Genomic DNA, 20,667 nt, shown 5'->3' with positions numbered 1-20,667 from the left:
ATTTCGTATACTTGAACTTGATTTAAATATGTAATGCATAAACCTGCAAGTCCAATTCATTACAATACCATAAGGTAAATGGACATGAAGTTAAAATCCCTATAGGCCTATAAGTCTTTTCAGTTTTCACAATTCTCTTTTAAATTATGTTTTTGCAGTGTTGTGCAATATTGCGATCGGGAAACGTTTTCACCACGATGGTTAGAAGAAAGATCAGCTTGACCTGGGGCACAAGCACGTATACTTTTGGGATATCCTTCAAAAGTTGCAAAATACAGCGCCACTTTGCATCTAAGTACCATTAATTATAGGAACCAGGTGAGTTCAATAATAGGTGCACATCTTCGGTAAGCACCACCCTATAGAAAATCCTGACATATCGTAAGTTATCCAGTATATACAGCGAACTGATGATAGGTGTTGATCTAAGTTACTACTTTTCTGTGAACTTTGACATTTTGTTCACGTCGAACCTACATACAGTTCGATGCTGGAGAAAATAAATAAAACAAACCAACGTCGTTCGACTTGTTCAACGCATAGGAACGTCAACAGGGCGTATGTTAGCCCTTGACAAGATGTTTGGAATTGACCACACAATTCGTGTTAACTTTCTCCTCATATTGGGTATATATACAGGGCTACGAAGCAACTGCCAGAGGGGTCCCTCTCAGGGGCGCAAGCACATTTTTCGTACTGGAGGAGGGCTAAGATTGTAATTCGTCCAGAGGAGGGATGGAAGGATGTAAATTTTTGGTAAAACGGAGGGTGCTTAGATGCAAAATGTACTCCATATCAATTTGACTGACTCAGTTACTGATGACATCCCATGCAGCGTGCAAGATCATTCACTTTCCGCCAGCAGGGAAAGTGGAACGCCCTACCCCCCCCCCCCCTCCCCGATTGCGTACGGTCATTTACCTCACTGATTTATATTTCCATTCGGCCTACTTAATAAAATGGAACGTTATTGACGGAGATAGTCGTCACTCGTGTATTCTTTTTCGGAATTGGTAATGATTGAAATGAAAATATCAGGAAATTAACTTTTGGGGACATCTATATAGGATCCTTTGCAAAAGACGTTAGGAACTCTTCTCTCTTTTGATACGCTTTGCGTGTATAGTATATAGTGTCTTCCAAGTCAGTTTCGCCATTTAAAAGTGTTGTTCCGCGAAGGTGCTGACAAGACATAATATAACCATCAACCGATGTAAACTATAAAATAAAAAATGATGATAATAAACACATAAAACCTGTGAAGAAGCAATGAACTGTATGTGTCATCAAGTCACAAGGGAGTCACTGCCACAGATGCATGGATTTGTATGTAATGTGATGTGATAGTGCTATACTTATACTACATATGGTTTTAATTTTGTATTTCGTCTTTGAGCAGGAAACAGCATAGTGAACGCAAAGGGCCGGAGGAGGAGAAGGGAGGGGGCTTGGTCCACACCTCATTCGTCAGTGGGGGTAAAACGTTAAGCGGACAATCTTTTCTATACCGTAGGTTTTACCGTTTTGCTCCTTATGCACTGCGATTCGGTAGTACGGTATACAATGTCCGGGATTTTTTGTACCGATATAGGCCTACTTGTTTTCTTGTCCTATTCTTCCAAACAATATTGGATCCGCCACTGCAGCCGGGTTTTTTAAGCATTGGCTTTTGCTAGTCATGCAAGTGATTACTGCAATTCTGTGTTTAAATTTAACTTAAAAGTATCATTCATGTGGCAGTGATAATTTTTATTGAATGATTCGTTGATTAATCAGTTCATGATTCACCGATCTTATTCGATCCGATAATTACATAGTTGAATGTTTGTTAGTTCTCTTGACTAGTCAAAGCTTTCAACTGCAATAATGCAGTAATAAACTTTTGAGAGTTTCCATTTTTGATTTATAGTAGAGTGATATATGCTATAAATGCTTATCTGAGCGAAGAGAAATTTTGGATGCAGAATGTAACCGTTAATAATTGACCATTAGCTCTGATGTGATGAAATAATGTAGGAGCGTGTCCTTTAATAATATTATAATATTGATCAATAATATACAATCTTATCTTTACTAATACTCTGAGAGTTTAGAAACGCAAACGCTGCTTTAAAGAAGAAGTAGATGATGAAAAAAAATGCAAGGATAGAAGAGACGGTAAGATAAAGGAATGATTAAAACAGATATAAAGAGAGCATCATCAACTGACGTCATCACCAGGCCTTTTCACGTAATAGGAGCGTGCTAAAACAGGTAATGTCACACAAAAATCACAGACGATTGATAACAAGTCTTCCTTAAATAACATTTTATAATTGATTCGGTGTATTACTTTGTCGTCCCCGTTTTCTTATTTTGTTATTACCATGCAATTACGCAATTGCCATGTCACGTAAAAGTTACACGTGCAAAGAAGAAAAGAAAGAAAGAAAATTGAGTATTAATTACTTTACTTTTGATTTTATTTCCCTCTCTTCTTATTTCATCGGAGGGTTGGGGGTGTGGGGGGGGTCGTGAATTCAGTCAATGGTTAGTCTCACGAAGCAACCGAATTCGGAAATAAAGGAGCAGACTGGGCGAGAGAAATTCGCAGTGTAATATGAATACCCTATCAGTTGTAAAGGGCGGGAGGTTAGGGTGGGGGTTGTTATAAGGTAAATTTAGACATATCAATTAAGACTTATTCGCCAAACAATGCTGTAAGGTTAGGTCAGGCCTTTATCCAGATGGAATGGGGGGGGGGGGTGGGGGCACTATTGATGTCCGTTCCCCGAATTGTGCCGAATTGGAACAGAGAGCTTATATGTAAAATGATGCTATAATTTCCATCATTAAATATTATTGTGAGTTCAAGCTTTCACTTTTTTCCTGTGTTATTAAATGTAATACAACCAGGCTACGGTCCTGGGTTAGATGCGCGAACTTGGAAACAGGCACCTAACCATTATCTCATTAAATGTGGAAGCTTTCCTCATTGGATTTAATATGTGCATGCCCGGTACGCAGTATTTATATCAGCTTCTGATCGATCGGGGTTTATAGTAGGTTATACAAGTGTAAGCGTATCATTAATCTTCTTACAATAACGGTGTACCGTTGGCCCGCAAGTCATTGTCACTTTAGCCAAATAAGCGGATTGGGCAATCACACTTGGATAGTTAAATTTATTATCTTGTGCCGGATGGACTCATGGGGGTAAAACGCTGTCATTAAACACACTGATTTGGAAATGCATATCATTATTTCAATCCCCAAAGTTTCCTTCGCTAAAGAAAAATGAATAGTTTAGCCCGTTCTTCCAGACCACTGTTTGTTGGATTTGTTTTCAGTTCAATTACAACTTAAATACAAGTGTACAAAGATAAAGAACATCAGTGTTGTGTGATGTAGAATACAGTATTAGTCAGTGAGGTAATGAGCATGCAGTGGTATTATTGAACTTCACGCCTTGACGGGCAGACGGCTTGCCATAGTGCAATCGCAATGGATATATCTATTGAAAAAGGAACACGCGCGCGCTCACAACTAACAACATAATATATGTAAATAATGTATGTAATTTACTTAGTATATCACTTAGGCCCCTAAGTTAGTTGCCATATATAGATGACAGTTTCCCGATAATCCGTCTACATTTAGCTAATAAAATTTGCCTACATTAGAGGAACATATCCATTTCATTGAGAACACAGAATCTAGATAACATTAGACCGTGCGCCCACGCAGGAAATTTGGTTGAAGTGTTTTGATTGACAGAACAGTAAACTTCAATTTATCTGTCCGGTGTGTGATCGTCTGCTAACTCCAGGCTAGGCTACGACAACATGCAGCTGCATTCATTCATGACAACGGCATTCGACAGACAGCTGTGACAGAACACACACCGCCTGGGAGTACTATGCAGGAACCTGTTTTTGTAATATAGGCCTACCAGGGTCTAGCTGTATCGTGGATTTAGTAGCATACGAAGGAAAGGATTCATTCAAAACGTCAAGATTGGTGAAAGTTTCAAGATTGGTTCTTAGCATACAGCCCAGCTTGGTCTTCGTGATACCAGTACAACAAGCTCGTAATGTTCGTTTATTAAACCAGCCATCGTTGTAGAATCTGACAGTGATATCGATACTGTCTGCTGGTGGTAACAAGTTGTTTCGTATTGCTCCATTGCACGTAGAAATAATGTAGCTCATTTGGTTACGACCACTGCACCAGTAGTAACTTGCGAGTAAGGATACACGTTTTGCGACTAATTCAGTTTTAACTAGCCTAGGATTACTAACTGTGACATTGCACACATTGCATGCTGTCCTGTTTGTCTAACAGTTAGGCTCAGACTTAGAGAATCGCTGAAGGAACAAGTAATGTGATCTCTTTTTTTCCATTGGATTATGGTTTGACTGTTACAACAGTAACGTGGTGAACCTGACTGAGGATTATATCCGACTCCTAGACCTAGAATGGGAAAATGGATGCCTATGTGAAACCTGGATGTAGCCTAGTGAGTCAGACTCCGAGGCCTTCAATGTAAAGGAACAGTGGTTGAGCAATGTAAGTTGCAGTTGGCAAAGCTAGTCCTGCAAATAAAATCCCACTGGGTTTTTGAAAGTCTACTTAGCCTATATACGAAGGAAGGAACGACTTATATGAAAAGGAATCGTATCTGTTCTACAAAGATACATTTTTATTGTTATAGTGATTAGGATAGAATGCATCATTGTCAGATTTTGAAATCTGTGGCAACTTAAGTCATCCTTTCATAAGGCCTCTAGCTTCTTCAGTTACACGGAGACTACAAAAATGTATGATTTGCTGCTTAACCAATCTTAAAGCTGAACATCACACATGCAGCAGTATATTGAAGCTTTGCAACCTGTTGACCTATTGTTGTAATACATAAGTTTAATTCAAGATACTTTGTAGACCAATGCTAATGTTCATGCATGTTACATGCAAACATATCAACTGAAATCCATTAACAAAATATATTGGCCTACATAGGAAAGGGTGACCATCATGGCAGAAAAGAGGAAGAATTCCCCAACCCAACACATTACTAGAGAAGATGTGGTGCAATATCTGAAGGACCATCATAGCTTCACGGAGGACTATTTCATTCAATATGCAACGTCTGAAATGGTGGATGGCTGGATTACCCGTCATTCTAGTAGCCGTCATAGCATAACGCCTGCTGAGGTTGCATCGTGGTCAGATGGAATGCCACACGATTCTAAAGGACCTCATGTGCTTCACAATATCCGGAAATCATTTGCTGGTGCTAGTGGTAGCCTGAAGAGTTTGCTCTCCCCTAACAGGAAGAAAAAAACTCTTCGTAAGAACAAGTCTGTCCTTAAGCAATTAGATGAGAAGGACTTGTTTATGGAACTTATTAGAGACATAGCAGATGAACTTGATCTCAACACCCTGAGTCATAAAATTCTTATGAATGTCAGTATTCTCACAAATGGAGATAGATGCAGGTAAGTGTCTTTTCAATTTAACTTAAATGATAAAATCTCCCAGAATGGTTTTTGGCTAGTTATACTGTCAGGCACTGAAAGTTGCATTGCTCAAATAACAGTTTTCAGTGACCAGTTAAAGGTTTCACCAAGTTGTGTTCTTTGAAAAGCCGGTACCTTTAAAGGCTTTTTGGAAACATCTGTACAGTTCGCTCTGTATTTCATTTGCTATCTGTACGTAGCAGGCATACTTTAATCTTTGTTATTCTGTTACACTACTGATACTTTGGCTTACTTTCAAAGATTAGTAGCATGGTGGCATGAATTTATGGGCACAAATGAGAGTTTACTCATTGTCAAATTTTGAAGCAATGCAACTGAAATTTTCACAATAAATGCTTATTTCATGGTGCTCTAATCATGCAAGGAGAGTGGTAAATGTTTGGAGAGGATCAAGACACAGCCATCTGTGATTTGACACAGAATGACCCTGTAGTGCAGTCTACTTTAATGAGTAGCCCAATTGTAGCTGAATTAGGCTTGGTTCAGCGGTTAGAGTGTCCGCCTCACAGTCCTTAGGTTCCCGGATCAAAATTATGCCAGGAGCCACTGAGCCAGATTCTCTTGACCTATTTAAAAATCGCTGTGGTGCAGTGGTGATGTGGGGAGTCTTCCATGGTGTTGGTATAAACTTCTGGTTTGTGAACTTGGGAAAAGGGATTTGTTTCTGTTGTTCACTTGGTTTCGAAACAACTTTGTTCGTAATGGCTGCACTGCAGTGATGTCGAATGGGGTGCCTTTGCATACCTCAGTATTTGAGAAAGTGGTCAGATGCTGGGGTATAAACTCTCGTCCGCCGGATAGGGATGTTAAATGGGAGCGAATTCCCACCCCTGCCTTGTAATGCTCTGAACACTTATGGAAAAGGCTTGAAATTAGCTGGTGTTCATCCACAATCTAACACACGGGTAGGGTCTCAAATAAGCTACTGTAAGGCTTCCTGATCCTTGCGTCTCTAACCTAAACTAAACAAATTAAATACAGTACATGTGTTCAGCATGTACTTAAATACAATTATAGCAACTAAAACAAGAATGTTATAGAAAGAATACTTATCGGATATTCCATCATTCTCTACTGTATATTGAGTTTCCAAAAAAGGTTGTGCTAATGTAGGTTACCTCCCAATAAATGTAGAACACAATTTTACATAGTAAAAAGTGATGATTTGGAGCTGGATTTGCAAAGTGACATAATTTTGTTAACTGCACGCTTTTGAAAAAAGCACATCGCCAGACACACTAACAAACTTGAAGTGGGACTTACTTCGCATTTCTTTGATTAAATCATGAAACCTCCCAAAGTGCGTCATAATAACGTATCAAGTCATATTACGTTCTCAAAGGAAAAAAAGGAAAAGAAAAGAAAGAAATAAAAGTCCAATTAACTTGCACTTACTGTAGCTTAACTTCAGTTACATCAAGAGAAGCCCCTCAGGATTAAATGTTCAGCATGGTTGCTCGTGTTTTACACAGAGTATCCAGGGTATAAAATTAATTACTTAAACAAGAAAATTAGAGTAGTGTGAATCTCAGTTCTTCTAGCTATCTGAAATAGGGATTGAAAATATGTAGGAACTAGCGGAGGCAAGGGCGAGAGGAAGGGGGGGGGGGTTGTTTACAAGAACAATTCAGTCTTATCGTGAGTGGTGCAGTTGTATAGCAACTTGAAATTAGACAACAGACAATCCTCAAATTGATGGACTCCGACTTTTGTAGCCAGACCATTGATCTACAAAAAGTGACTGTTGATCTTTGTAATGACTGATTAAACACAGAAAAACAACAGACTATTTATTTTTTTTGCATAGAATTGTGAAGAGCGGTTTAGAATAGAAACAGTCTATTTATTTGTTGTGCAACGTTGCATCATGAAAGCGGCATCTTCCTGCTTGAGTGATTTTCATCTGATCAAACTTTTCCCCTTCTAAAGTTGTGAAGTATATTAGTGTGGTATAGTAGAGTGTGAAAGCATGGAGGGCTATGATTGATTTTCCTAGTCAAACTAAATGGGAGTCGATATTTTTTTAAGAAATTCTTCATTCTGGGCTTCTTGGTATTTGTAGTTTGAGACAATTAGCTGAAATGAATGGAATTTTGCCACTTGAACTGTCTAAGATACAGTTTCCCATGGGAAGCTGCTTTCACACCTGGTAATCTAAATTCAAGCATGAAACAATAGAAGTGGCTAGTGATACTTTGATGCACAGCTACTAACAAGTTCATGAATTATTGGAAAGTAGGAATAAGCTCTGGTAATTCGGTTTAGATATTTGATTGAACATGAACAAAAATCCTTTTCACAGATGAATACAGGAAAATAAGTATGCTGGGTAACATTATTAATACCATGTCCTTATTATACAGTTCCTACAATTAACCTGTTATCACAATGCATAGTATTGTAAAATACTGCACATAAGTTTGACAAATAATCTCAAGCCCTACTGTATCTTCTGTTAAATTGCCAAAATTATCACAAAACCACCGCCTGCTTTGGTCAAAATCAGGTCCTCATCTATAAATTGAGTTGTGTTGAATTATCAAGATTGAAAGAAGAATGATAAGATAATTTTCTGCATCCAGTTTGCTTTGGAGCAATTCATTTGGTTAGTCTGTTTAACAAGACAGCTATTAAACTGGGACAATAATACTGTATACTGCTCTATGAAGTATAAATCACTCTGTGATTTATTCTATGAAAATTGTTTGAAGATCAGGTGGTTAACTTGTACATTGTAAGTCTTTTAAAATGATTTTTAACATTTTCATAGTGTGTTGCCATAACTTCCTTTTCTTTGCTTGTACTCTAAAATCTTAGCGTATTGACAGAAAATTTGACAATTTTTAATAACGCTGTACTGCACACGAAGTCTTGAAAGATGCAATGAAAATTTATTAATGCAACTTTTTGTTGCACAGGCTTTGAAAATTGAGGAATTGATTTGTGTTGCATACTTAACAAAAGCAATGCAGCATTGTGCTCAGCTGTGATTAAAATGTCCACAAATCTCTTCGTACCGCTCTAGACCAAGGCTACATCGTCTCACTGTCTGACCGTACAAAATTGATTTCCTTCGATCACATCTTTGTACAGGGTTTTGAAATTGTATGAAGGCATTGGAATCTGCGTCACAAATATTTGGGGATGTTGTCTGATGCTGACAATGTTTGAAAGTGTAGTCAAAATGATACTTGCATTTACAGTATGTATACCTTGAAGACTGTAAAAGACTTCTGCTAGAGGGTAGTACACTAAACATGGCCAGATTGTAACTGTCCTTATAAAAATAAAGTACTGCTCTAGGTGAATGACCTTAGGACTATTCATCATCAATGTTTCATACTGAGAATCTGGTAGAAATGCGTGCTTTTTATGAATGTTCCCAGCAACCTCCCCCACCCCTCTCCAACCACCACAAACAGCTAAAGAAAAAGTCAGTTTTATAACATGTGCATACATTTTCATAATTTTTTTAATAATAAAATGCCATGACTGAGTTTACAGTAATTATGAAGCTGTGCTGAATACCAAAGGAAGTGAACCATGCTGGTTTACAGATAGATATGAACTTCATGGTATGAACTTTATGAACTCCAATATACATTCTGAATGATATATAATAAATCGCAGAAGTAATCGTTGCTGGTTGTAACTGGTGCATGTACAAAACTTGCCCCGTTACTGTACATACTGTAGATGCAGCTAATAAGTGAATAGAGTGGCTGCCGACTTTGTTACTTCAGACCTTTGCATTATTTTAACTCAAGTATATTTCTTTTTTAATAGACACTAATTTAAGGCAAATAGAAAAACTGTTTCAGATTCAGTAGCCATGTTGTATGTCATTTACCAGAGGCCATTAGATGTTTTTATAACAACATTTGAGCTTGCTTTTGTTCTCACAGGAAGTGGACTTTGTCCTGTGAGCTATTTACCTTTTAGTGTAACAAATAGTGACAGTACACTTAAGAATTGATCTGGCGAACACCGTTTCCAGGCATATCTAGGACAACATCAGCATTAGATGCACACGTTGGAAAGCCCAAATGTTGGAAAGGGGATTGACTTTCATAATGAACTTAATTTGCTTGCATGCCCATAGTCCATCAAAATGACAGAAACTGAAAAGTTGCTTCTTTAGTGTCAGTTTGTTCATGCAAGCATTCTTTAGGTGTGAGAGGTACAATAGGCACTTGGTTGGTAAGCTGTGAGCTAACATGTATATGCTGTCAGTGTGTGTACAAACACTGTTAAACAGCTTGTATGCGGATATATGATGTTGATCTGTTAGGTCAGGATTCAGGAATTTGTGTAATTAAGGGCTGGAACTACATAACGTAAAAGTGATAAGTTTATGGATTGCCTATTTAATATCCTCTTCAACTTATGGAAACTTTGTCAACTTCTGACTAAATCATATATGTACAGTGGAGCATATTGCCTTTTGTCTGTCTCTCTTCTCATTTAGTACTTTTAGACATGAATGTGATCACTGTTGCTGAGCTGTGGAAACCTGTCTTTTTTATTTCTACCTCATAAGCGATGTTTCACAATAAAACATAACCACATTCTTTAACATATATACTGTACACATTACACCCTAAGTCTAACTTTGATACGTGATTAACATTGGACCAAAACATCCTTAATTTAGTCAACAAAACTTTAAAAAAATAAATCAAATGAAATATTGTGACCATAATTGATGTTTAAGTGATACTCAACATGACCAAAGATGCATACGTTTATTCATTTCTTACTTAGTTCTCAATTCTGATGGTCTCATGAATTTCTTGGGCAGAGAAGTGAGAGAACTTTGCAAGCTTTGCAGATCCCTGACACCGAGCGATACACGAGATGTTACATGCAGAATTCCATTATTTACTCCTCTCTTACCTGCTCTGCTCAATTCAAGACCATTTTGATTTTCTCAACAAAAATTTATCTAATTGCAACCTTTAAAATTTGATGTAAGGGAATGAAAACACTGTCCTGCACCCTGAGTGGAAAATTTCCTTTTTGAGGAATCCAAATTCTTAATACCTACAGTACTGTAGCTACACAGGACATTGTCTGCAATAACACAGAACTTCATCCTGCTCTTCAGTTCATTGCATAGAGACACTGAGGAACACAGTTTTTTATTGAAAAGGGAACAAAAAAATCTTTGGTAGAAATTGATTCAAAGCCTTTGGGTAAAGAGTAGAAGGTACAATACTCTACCAACTAAATGGCAATGAGGCCCTTCCTTTGGTAGGGGATGTCAGACAGAAACCATTCAATTTTTGTAGACCATTTCAAGGGAGATCACCACTTGAAGTTAGTTTAATTTTATAGCATCCATGATCAGTATTGTTACTAGGATTTTAAAAGTTGCGTCCGGGGGACGCAATGTCTTAAAACGTTTGCATCCACTCAGAAAAACTTGCATCCCTACAGTCCTCCATGAAAACATGCATTCTGAAATACCTCTAGAGGAACACACTATACTTACAGTAGATATAATTACCCCTGACAACACATTTGCTTGTACACAACAGGAGCATATAAGTATAGTCCAATGATGCGCACAAAAAAAAAACAACAAATGATGAAACCTTCAACTAATATAAACAACAAAATGACTCGAATTCCTAAGAGGGAAATTTTGCCGTACACTAGTTACCATATATGGCGGTCATCCAATGCAGACTACTGTACGGTTCATACAACTCCCTTTCATTGCATCTGTGAAAGCGTTGTAGGTTATGAATAGTGAATACGCTGTGAATGTCGGAAATCAATGTTAAATATAAAACGAGTGCTGAGATAGGAAATGCAAGCATAAAGATACTGCACTTTCCAACTGATTTAATTGAGTCCCTTAACCGATGCAGAAATGTTAAGTATAGATCTCGACAACAAGAGAGAAAGCCCCTAAAAGGATTAGTACTTGCTCACAACTTTTATGAACCCCGGTCTTTACAGTATGTAAATAACATTTTACGCAATTCGATTAAAAACTCCAGCTTCAATGGCTGCTTTTGGCATATAGTGTACACTTGAACGTTGCACAAAAATTTTGCACCGTGACCACAAATGTTCACGCAAATTTGCAAAGGTTGAACATTATGTTTTGTGTAGGACTAGTTGTGAGTGTGTACTTTGGGTTTGTTTCTAAAAACAAAATGTTGCATCTGTGGGATGCAGATTTTGCATCCTTGGCCAAAACATTGCATAACAATGCTACATGATGCACCTACAAAGAGGAAACTGATTTAATGGAAATTTTGGCTTATCACTTGAATACGTGAGAGAATGATTTCTAGAGATGTACTGTATACAAAAAAAAACTGTGAAAGAGATTTGAGCCACAATTAGACTGCACATGAAATTAATACCTTAGACTAAACATGTGCACTGTCTCCTTTGGTCCTATATATACTGAGTTATAAAATCCAGCACATTGTAATGTACATATGACCCAGGACTGTTATCTGTTCAGCCAATTACTCTATTATTCACTTCTTGATGATATTTTCTTGTTCCCAAAGCAAATTTAGTGGTTTTCATTAAAATACACAACAAATTGAAATGTTAATTATCTGGATCAGATGTGAAATTCAGCTGGTTTACAAGTGGTAAAGGTCTTGCAATAGGTGAACTATGTAGATACTTAACACTAAACAATACTCTCTTTCAATGCAGCAGAATATTTCAAAAGTTTTCAAGATTTTCTACATTTCTCGTTTTTTCCATCTTAAAGCACAGGAGTCTTTATGGTATAAACCATTGGTGGACAAAAAATTATGTTACTCAATTGTCCTGGTGTATTAAGTAAGATAAGGAAATTTTCACATCAATCCTGCAAATGTGATTGATTTGCTCTCTTTGATGTGTCTCAATCATTGGCAGTACACACTAGTCAAGCTGTTCATTAATTTAAGAATATTACTATGAAAAGGAAACAATGCTTTGGTTTTCTTGAAAAGCAAATAAAGAAAATATCGTATGAATGAAAACATGCAATGTTCAGTGTAACAAAGATTTCTGCTAACCTTTTGTAAATGCAGTATTGTACATAAATTAAGAAATTATTTCAGAATGTATGCACATTTGTGACATTGTTGTTCTACTGTATATATATATATATATATATATATATATATATATCTATCTATATATATATCTATATCTATATATCTATATCAATATATATATATATTTGTATAGCTATGTTACCTCATTGAAGATTTTCTTACCACGAGAAAATATCAAATGAGTATACACCAGTTTGAGTTGTGATTATTTAGACACACACACACACACATATATGCTACAGTAAAGGTTTATATGTTTCATTCGCACTGTAAATTGATGCCTGCCGTTTACCATTGCCTGCCACTTAAGCAGGGAAGCACTTAATTGGTAGAGCAATTGATACCCCACCAGCTATGATTTCCCACGAGAAGGGAGTCTCATCGCTGATTTTGTTTTGCTTTTATCATTTATTGGGAGAAACGAAGGTTAATGAGACTTGTGCATTATCTCTCACCGTTTCAGTAGTGAAAACAGGAATAATAAAAATGTAAAATTATTTAGAGTAAATGTGAAACGAGTGGGGTAAGTGGTTTATGTCTTTGGACATGTTTAAACAACATCAAAGATCACACCTGTATATTGGAAAATTACAGCCAGGTGTAATTTACAATGATCATTGGGGCCCATTTGTAGACAAATATATTTTATGGAAAAACTTTTCTCCTGGATTCCTTGCATGCTGAAAGCAAATGGAATCTATAGGCCGTAATAATGTGTTGCGTGTGTGTCTGTTTACTGAACTTTGATGCCTTGGTTTGCACACTCGATAGGAACATGGTGGTGTAAGTGCATGCTTGTTATATGGTTCCAGTACCAGGAGTACAGGGGGGGGGGGAGGGAGGGAAGTCAAATGTCATTTGAAGTTAGTAGAGGTCAGTTCCAGTACCAGGAGTACTGGGGGGAGGGAGGTCAAATGTCATTTGAAGTTAGTAGAGGTCAGATTCTGAACTTTGAACATTGATCCACCTTAGTGAGTAAAGTATACCTATTTCTTCCAAGGCCAAAGATTATTGGAAAATGATCGGTCAGAAGTGAGTGTTGACCTGGAAATGGGGGTTGCAGTACTAAGATGTTTGCAATTTGTGAACCAGGTGGATGCGAAAGTGTATTAGGAGAAAGCTGATAGGTTTAAATAGATCATTATAAATATCCAAGCCAGTAATTTTGGGGATCATGTATAAGGTGCCATTGTAAAATTCAGAGAAATGGGCTGAAAAATTTGGGAGTGCTCAAGCATTCAACAAGCAATTTCAAAGCTTGGAAAACATGTGTATTATGTCCCAAGAGGTCAGATCTTGTGGGTTTTCTTTGATTATATGTACCTTGGTAGGCCATACATTTCATAACTTTGGCAGAAGATGTCTTCACACATGCATGCCATTGGTCTAGCCATTTCATGGATCTCTTCATTATAACACTTTGATGCTTTCCAAACTTGCAATGCCAGCTAATTAAAAATCTATGCAATCAGTCTCTTCCAACAATGATTTGATCCCTCCTTCCCTCCCTCATTTGACATATCATACCACCACATCCCTTCAGTAATATAGCAACAATAGTACTGAGTTTTCACTGCTGCAGCTATCCTGTTTACAATGTTTACCTAAGCCCTGGAATGCTTGCATTGTATTTAGGCTATCTTTCCCAGTGTGTTTCATCATGATGTTCCTTGAATAATTAAACTAAGTCCTGTACTATGTAGCCTGCATTTTAAACCATGTCGCATTGTACTGGTACTGCAACACCATACATGTGCAGAAAGTATGAGCAATTTGAAGATCTTCCATTCCTTCCCCCTCTCCCCACCCACCCTCCCTCTCGCTCATTGGTCCCTTTCTCCTTTCCTCTCTCTCTCTCTTCCTCACCTTTCTCCTCTCTCCCTTTCTCTCCCCTCTCTCCCTTTTTACCCCTCTCTTTCCTTTCTTCCCTCCCTACCCTCTCTCCCATCTCCTATTTTCCCCCATCTCTTTTTCTCCGCTCTCTCCCCTATCTCCCCTACAATTTTATCATAGAATGTGACAAGGAATATAAGATGTCACACTTATGTTCAAGTGACTATTCACAATTTAAGGATCTTCCAACCCGACCATAGCCTTTGGGCCTTCACAACCCCTCCCCCCAATCCCCTCCCCCCAATCCCCTCCCACTTATATTTTTATGCTTGGAGTATGGAAATTAAGAGGCCAACAACCTGTAGAGGTCAAGGTGGGTGCATTGCTAAAATGTCACCAATTGTGGTAAGACCCATTCCAGTAAGTTTTGGGGTGACTATTGGAAAATCAAAAACATCGCAAAAACGCGAACGTGAAAAAACTCAACTGATTGTAAAATGTTTGAAATAATAGGGTTTAGGGCATGTAAATTGAGAAGGGAATGTGGTGTCTGGTTGCCAGCTATAGACAGACAATGTGGAGTCCCTATAAGGTCATTAAAAGATGTCCGATTTAAAATCGGAATAACTGCTAGAGGATGGCTCTGTGGAAAATTTATTGAGTGGATAGTTTATCTATGATGAGGCTGTCGGGATATTTGTTACAAACTTCCCTTGGCTACTGATGTCACCTGAGATGTAGGAAAATATTCAATAAGGGAAAATCAAAATCAAAGGGAAATTTGGCAAGGTATCTCAAAATTATTAATGTTTATATTTTTTTAGATTAAACAGTTAATAAATGGCTTGAGATTAACCCATTTATTTAATACCTACCTCTATATCAGTTAAAAAACAGTTATCTTTTACCCTCAACAAATATTATTTGTGATCACTTCTACTGCAGTAGACAAAGGAATTTAATAGCTCAGTCTGTAGTTGGCAGTTTAACAGAGATGTTGTCTCCAAATGGTGATAAAAGCTGACCTGAGTCTTTTGTGTTGAAACTGATAGGTTCCCAGTGTATAGATAATAATATGAGATAAATTGTACAGTAGCTGTTTGGTGTTGATAACATGCAAACTATATTACAGGAAAATTAATCATAGCTGGTAGTTAAATACTGTGTTGTCAGAATATAGTGATAATATGTATAGTGAAATGTATACAATGCAGTAGGTGATTTCATAATTTTGTCTCTTTCATGCATCTGTGTGGCGAATTTACAAGCTATGGTCGTTCTTGTCACTAAACTTATAAGTACACAGCCAACTGCATCATTATAATCTTTAAGTAATAATCGTACAATCGGATGAGATGACTTTGCACTGCACCTCATTTGACCAGAAAATTTGGGAAAATTGATTAAATATAACACCGCCGAATCATTGCACTGTATACAACATTTGGATATGTTCTTTGATGTCAACTTGCACATTTAATGTAGACCGACTGTTGATTACCTGACACACTCACAATAAATAAAAAAATATGTCACAGAATACAATTACAGTAATTAATGTGACAACTCTCTGTTTGTAAATCAAATATTGTCTTCAGTGTGTAGAGGTTTCATGAGATGTGTAGTCCTACAGAGAGAAATATGTTTGAGGAAATTGATAAAGCTGCTACTATTGAAATATTCATATATATACAGTCAAGTTTGCATAATTTGCTGACTTAAATGACTACTGTCATTTTCTGTGAGTACTTTAAATCAAGACTGTCTTTCTGTGTAGGCAGATATTGTATACTGATTTACAGAGAGTTCAAGCATCTATGCTCTTTTCAAGATGTCAGTTCTTGTGCAGATTTGATTCTTTGAGATATCATTTCCTATCCTAAACTACTTGACCTTAGTTGGTAATTATAAAATAATTGTGTAATTAACTAATAATATACTATTACCGAGTCTGTGTCTTAAGACTGTCCCAAGTTTACTTCTTGACCCTTTGCATTATAAGTAAGTGATATTCTCCTGTTACTAGCACTAGGAGGTTCAATACTGTATGCAACTATTCAAGGATACTCATGCAGAACTTTGTTGTAGTGGATAAAACTAGAAGAAGTACAGTAGCTTTCCTCTGGTTTTGATAAATCCATGGAGTTCTTGTACTACCAGGTTGATACTAAAGATGAAAATCATGTGTACTGAATGTGTCAGGCTTCTGAATATTAGCTTTGTAAGGAAGGGGGTGGTGACCTTAGAGAGGATTATTAGGGGCGCAGAGCAAGAATGATACCACTCTTAGGCTAGGGTAGATGGGAGTACGTATGTATTTACTTCGTTCCTCGCTTACCTGTCTCCCCCCAACCTATGCACCTCATTCTACCGCGCCTAGAATGTCCTGGTAACCTTTTAACACTGTGCACCCTCTGTGACCCGGCTTCACGGGTCACCAACCTTCCTTCTCATTCTACCAACCAAAGCGTCTACTTCGTATTTTTTCGAGCGGATATTTTCCACCGAATTTCGTCCACTTTTGGTTCCTAGGATCGGAAATTTTTTCCCATCCACTGTTTTTGGAAGTATTTGAAGTCTTTGCAGCCCGATAAGTATCCTTTTCTTTTTTTAGAGAGGTTTTTAGGGCTGTTTTTCGGGAGCGGCGTTCGCTCCGCTTTTTTTCTTTTCTTTTAGATGGGAGTACGTATGTATCGGAGAGGAGTAATTATCGTCATTGGTAAATTGCCAAACCTGTAAGGTTTAAGTTTCATTCTGTATGTTTTCACGATGGAATCTGTGCAACTGCATTCATTTAATAGCAATGGCAAACTTTCAACAATGTCAAGTGATGTTCCTTTCGTTTTAGTATATCTGAGATATATGTAAATTATACATATATCTTGGTACAAAATAAGCACAACGAAGCCACTCTGTTTATAAATCAAGTGAATTGTGCACAACACATTACGCATTGTTAAACAGCAAGTCATCAATGACATATTCAGCCAATTGAGGCCTCTGTAAAATATGGCTCAATGTTAACATTGAGAATATTCTTGTCTTGGAGGTTTGCTAGTCTTGCTTGTATTGGAGGTTTCTATTAAACTCAAATGTTTATATTGTGCAGTACAGTGTATGCATGCTGCTTTAATTTAAAGTCTTGTATCGTCATATTTTTTCTTGTCTCTATTATTTCACCTCTGACTTTGTCATGTAATCTAAAAGCTACTGAAGACGCATAATTACATACAGTGCAGTTTCAAAAGGCTAACACTAATACATAGCTCTCCAAACTCTGTGTGACAATTGGGTTGCTGACATTAGTTGGTGTTTTTAATATTACTTTGTGAATAACATCTTTCTCCCTAATCTCTGTGGTACACACATAATAAATTTTCTCTGAAGAGTCATACTGCTGACAATTATTTCCTTAAAGGGTATGATGTAATCAGATGGAAGGAAACAATATATATATTTTCTTGTTTTATGCAAATTTTCATGTTTAATATTTCTTTAATTTGTTGACGAAGACTAACAATCATACATCATGTGACTTTAAAGTGAGAATTAAACCTTGGGGTTTTGCAGTGATCACACATTACTGTACAAAATATAATTCAATTTAACATGTGTCAAGTGCTGTGAAATAACTGCTATAGTCAGAAAAGCATTTCCATGAATTTTCAGGAATTTTTTCAAATTAGTTTCTTTGCACACAAGACGTAGGCCTCCTTATTGGTACTTTTCAATAATGAGAGTACTGAAAATTCAGGATTCAGTTGTTTCACAGATGTTATTGGAATATTATTCTGTTCAGAAGTGCTGCAAATCTCAACTGGTGTTTATTTCTCCTTTGAATTACATAGTATATACAAACAGAGTATGGCTGAGTTAGTGAATTCTAGAAATAACAGTTGAAATATTTTTTTACATGCATTGCTTATACTTTAATACAGTAATTGATAGACTGTTAATAATTTACCAGTCACAAATGGTCTTGTGTTAGTGTGCTCGCAATTCTTCTCAACACATGAACCTACAGTATATATAGCATGTACTACATGCATCAGGGTTGCCGCTTTTGAGAATTTAGAATGGAATCCTTCAAAAATTTACCAAAACCAATGTTAACAAAATTCAAATTGGCATTTTCAGTGCCAAAAATGGCAGAAATGCAGATTTGGCATTTATCAAATTTCCTTGGCTAGAGAAAATGAAGGTCTAGCCATACAGCATTTTGTAACCCTTTCATGTTGTTTAGTCTGACTCAAGTTTACAATTAGGCCTACTGTATGCATTGGCAAATACATCAGCATTTTGTTTTACTAAGTTTCACTCCCTAATATGTTCAAGCTACTGTAAGAGTCTATCCCCCATGGTAACGAATTGAGGATCCACACAATTCCTACCTGTATTACAGGGTTAGTTGTTGTAACATAATAGCAACTTCATATTTGACAATTTTTCATCCAATAATTTGGTAGCCAATTTGGCCGGTTGCATCACAGAAAAAATGTTAACCCTGGCATGGATTCTGTACAGCATTATACACTGAAAGTAGTAAGACTAGTATAGAACTATTATTTAAATACCTTACATTAGCTTCCTGTTACAAGGACATTAATAAGTTCAAAGTAGCTTTTGTGAACATTGTTTTGGGCAAGTCTTTTACAGGATTTCGTTCTAAATTCCTACATTGATTTTTCATGCTTTTGGATAATATATCAAATAGAATCAAGCATACTGTAGATTCATTATAATAACTTGCTAAATAAAGTTCATGTGATGAAAAAAGTATAAATAAATTTGGTGTCTTAGTTTGGTCCCTTACAATCTAAATTGGTTTGGTAATATTGCCCGAAGTTGGCAATCAAATATATATACAAATTTAAATGCTGCCCTAACACTCTGGACACTGTAAGTTGCACAAAACCTTTATAAAACACACTTGTTATTCTAAAATTTTAGGCTTCTGTGCAGAGCAGTATATCCAGATGCTCAAACTCTCCGAGCTGCATTTCACAAGCTCTTGAACTACAAACGCACATTGACAGAAAATATTGTTTCCTCTAGTTTTAGCGTCTGTGGTTTATTTTTAATCAAGTTTGATTGATAGAGAATGGAATAATTCACTTCCCACTTTTGTAATCTTTCGCATCCCCTTCTGCTGTGTTTTGCAACCTGCTCAGAATAATATACAGTGCTGTGCTGTGGTATATATATTGGTAATGGTAAAATCATACTGCTCTATTTACAGATTAAATTAAAATGGTGTCTAGAATAGCATTGGATGTGTAGTGTGACTCTGTCCAGTTCCTGTAGTAATGCTTGGTGGAAAAGGTAATAGACCTTTAACATACTGGTGAAACTTAGAAGTATTGAACAAATGTGAATGATGGTTTATAATGTACAGTAAGCTCAAAAAATCTGTTATGCAGAATTTTAGAACAACTTTGCCACTTTCTTATGTATACTGGAAAATGTTTCTGCTTTCAAGGACTGGCATGTATCAGTTTCTTGAACAAATTTAACATTATTTAATACTAGCTTTAGTTTTTAAATTAGCTTTGTCAGAATAGGAGGGACTTCGGTGCCCCTATAAAACTAAGCACTTTTGATAATCTGTATAATTGTTAGCACAAATTATGGCATCAAATTTCAGTTGTAATGGACAGATGTGTACTATTTTTTGGGGGAGTAACATATGCTTGTTTTAAGATGTCAGAGCATCTTTTGTTCGACAATTTAAAATCAATGTCTTCTCACTAACATTTTAAAATGTGGTATAAAGTAGAAAAATGCATTTCATTGTCAGTAACCAAGCAATTCTACAACAAACCCAACCTTGCACAGATTTATGCATGTTCCTTTCAATTAGTCATTTTAAAACATAACAACACACAACGATCATGTAGAAGAGAGATTAACAAGCATTTATAATGACTGCAGCATGTATGTTTACAGTACATATGCCTTTGATGCAATTTATGTGGAATGTTGTGCTTTCTCCACAATTTTTTCAATTATGTACAGTACTGCAGCTATACAGTACACAATGCATCAGATGTATATACTACACATGTAACAGGAAACTTATTTCCTCATGAATGATTTGCTTCCTTATGTATGTTATAGTACTAATGATTTTGTTCTGATTCTGTAACCTACTTATTGGGAAGTGATTGGTGATCACCTGTTCTTTCGCAACCTGAACAAACAAATTAGACAAGGTACCAATAGGAGCCATTCATTTT

General features: G+C 36.7%; 1 protein-coding gene across 13 annotated transcripts in view; it reads left to right on the top strand.

Moving 5' to 3' along the window:
• Nucleotides 1-3,554: 3,554 nt before the first annotated feature.
• Nucleotides 3,555-20,667, top strand: part of LOC139968050 (cGMP-specific 3',5'-cyclic phosphodiesterase-like) — a 184,420-nt gene continuing 167,307 nt past the window's right edge. For 9 of the 13 annotated variants that reach the window (XR_011793215.1, XR_011793212.1, XR_011793213.1 and 6 more), the window contains exon 1: nucleotides 3,556-5,477. Coding sequence is in view for 9 of the 13 variants with exons in the window: in XM_071972372.1 (XP_071828473.1) it covers nucleotides 5,014-5,477 (464 nt within the window). In the remaining 4 variants the exon portion in view is untranslated. Of the gene's footprint in view, nucleotides 5,478-20,667 lie in introns of all 13 variants that reach the window. The other 4 variants (XM_071972364.1, XM_071972365.1, XM_071972366.1 and 1 more) reach the window with 3 other exon arrangements.

The sequence above is a fragment of the Apostichopus japonicus genome, chromosome 5 (genome assembly GCF_037975245.1).
Source record: "Apostichopus japonicus isolate 1M-3 chromosome 5, ASM3797524v1, whole genome shotgun sequence".
Classification (NCBI taxonomy): Eukaryota; Metazoa; Echinodermata; class Holothuroidea; order Aspidochirotida; family Stichopodidae; genus Apostichopus; species Apostichopus japonicus.
Note: the sequence above shows the minus strand (reverse complement) of the source record. Positions and strands in the feature narration are given on the sequence as shown.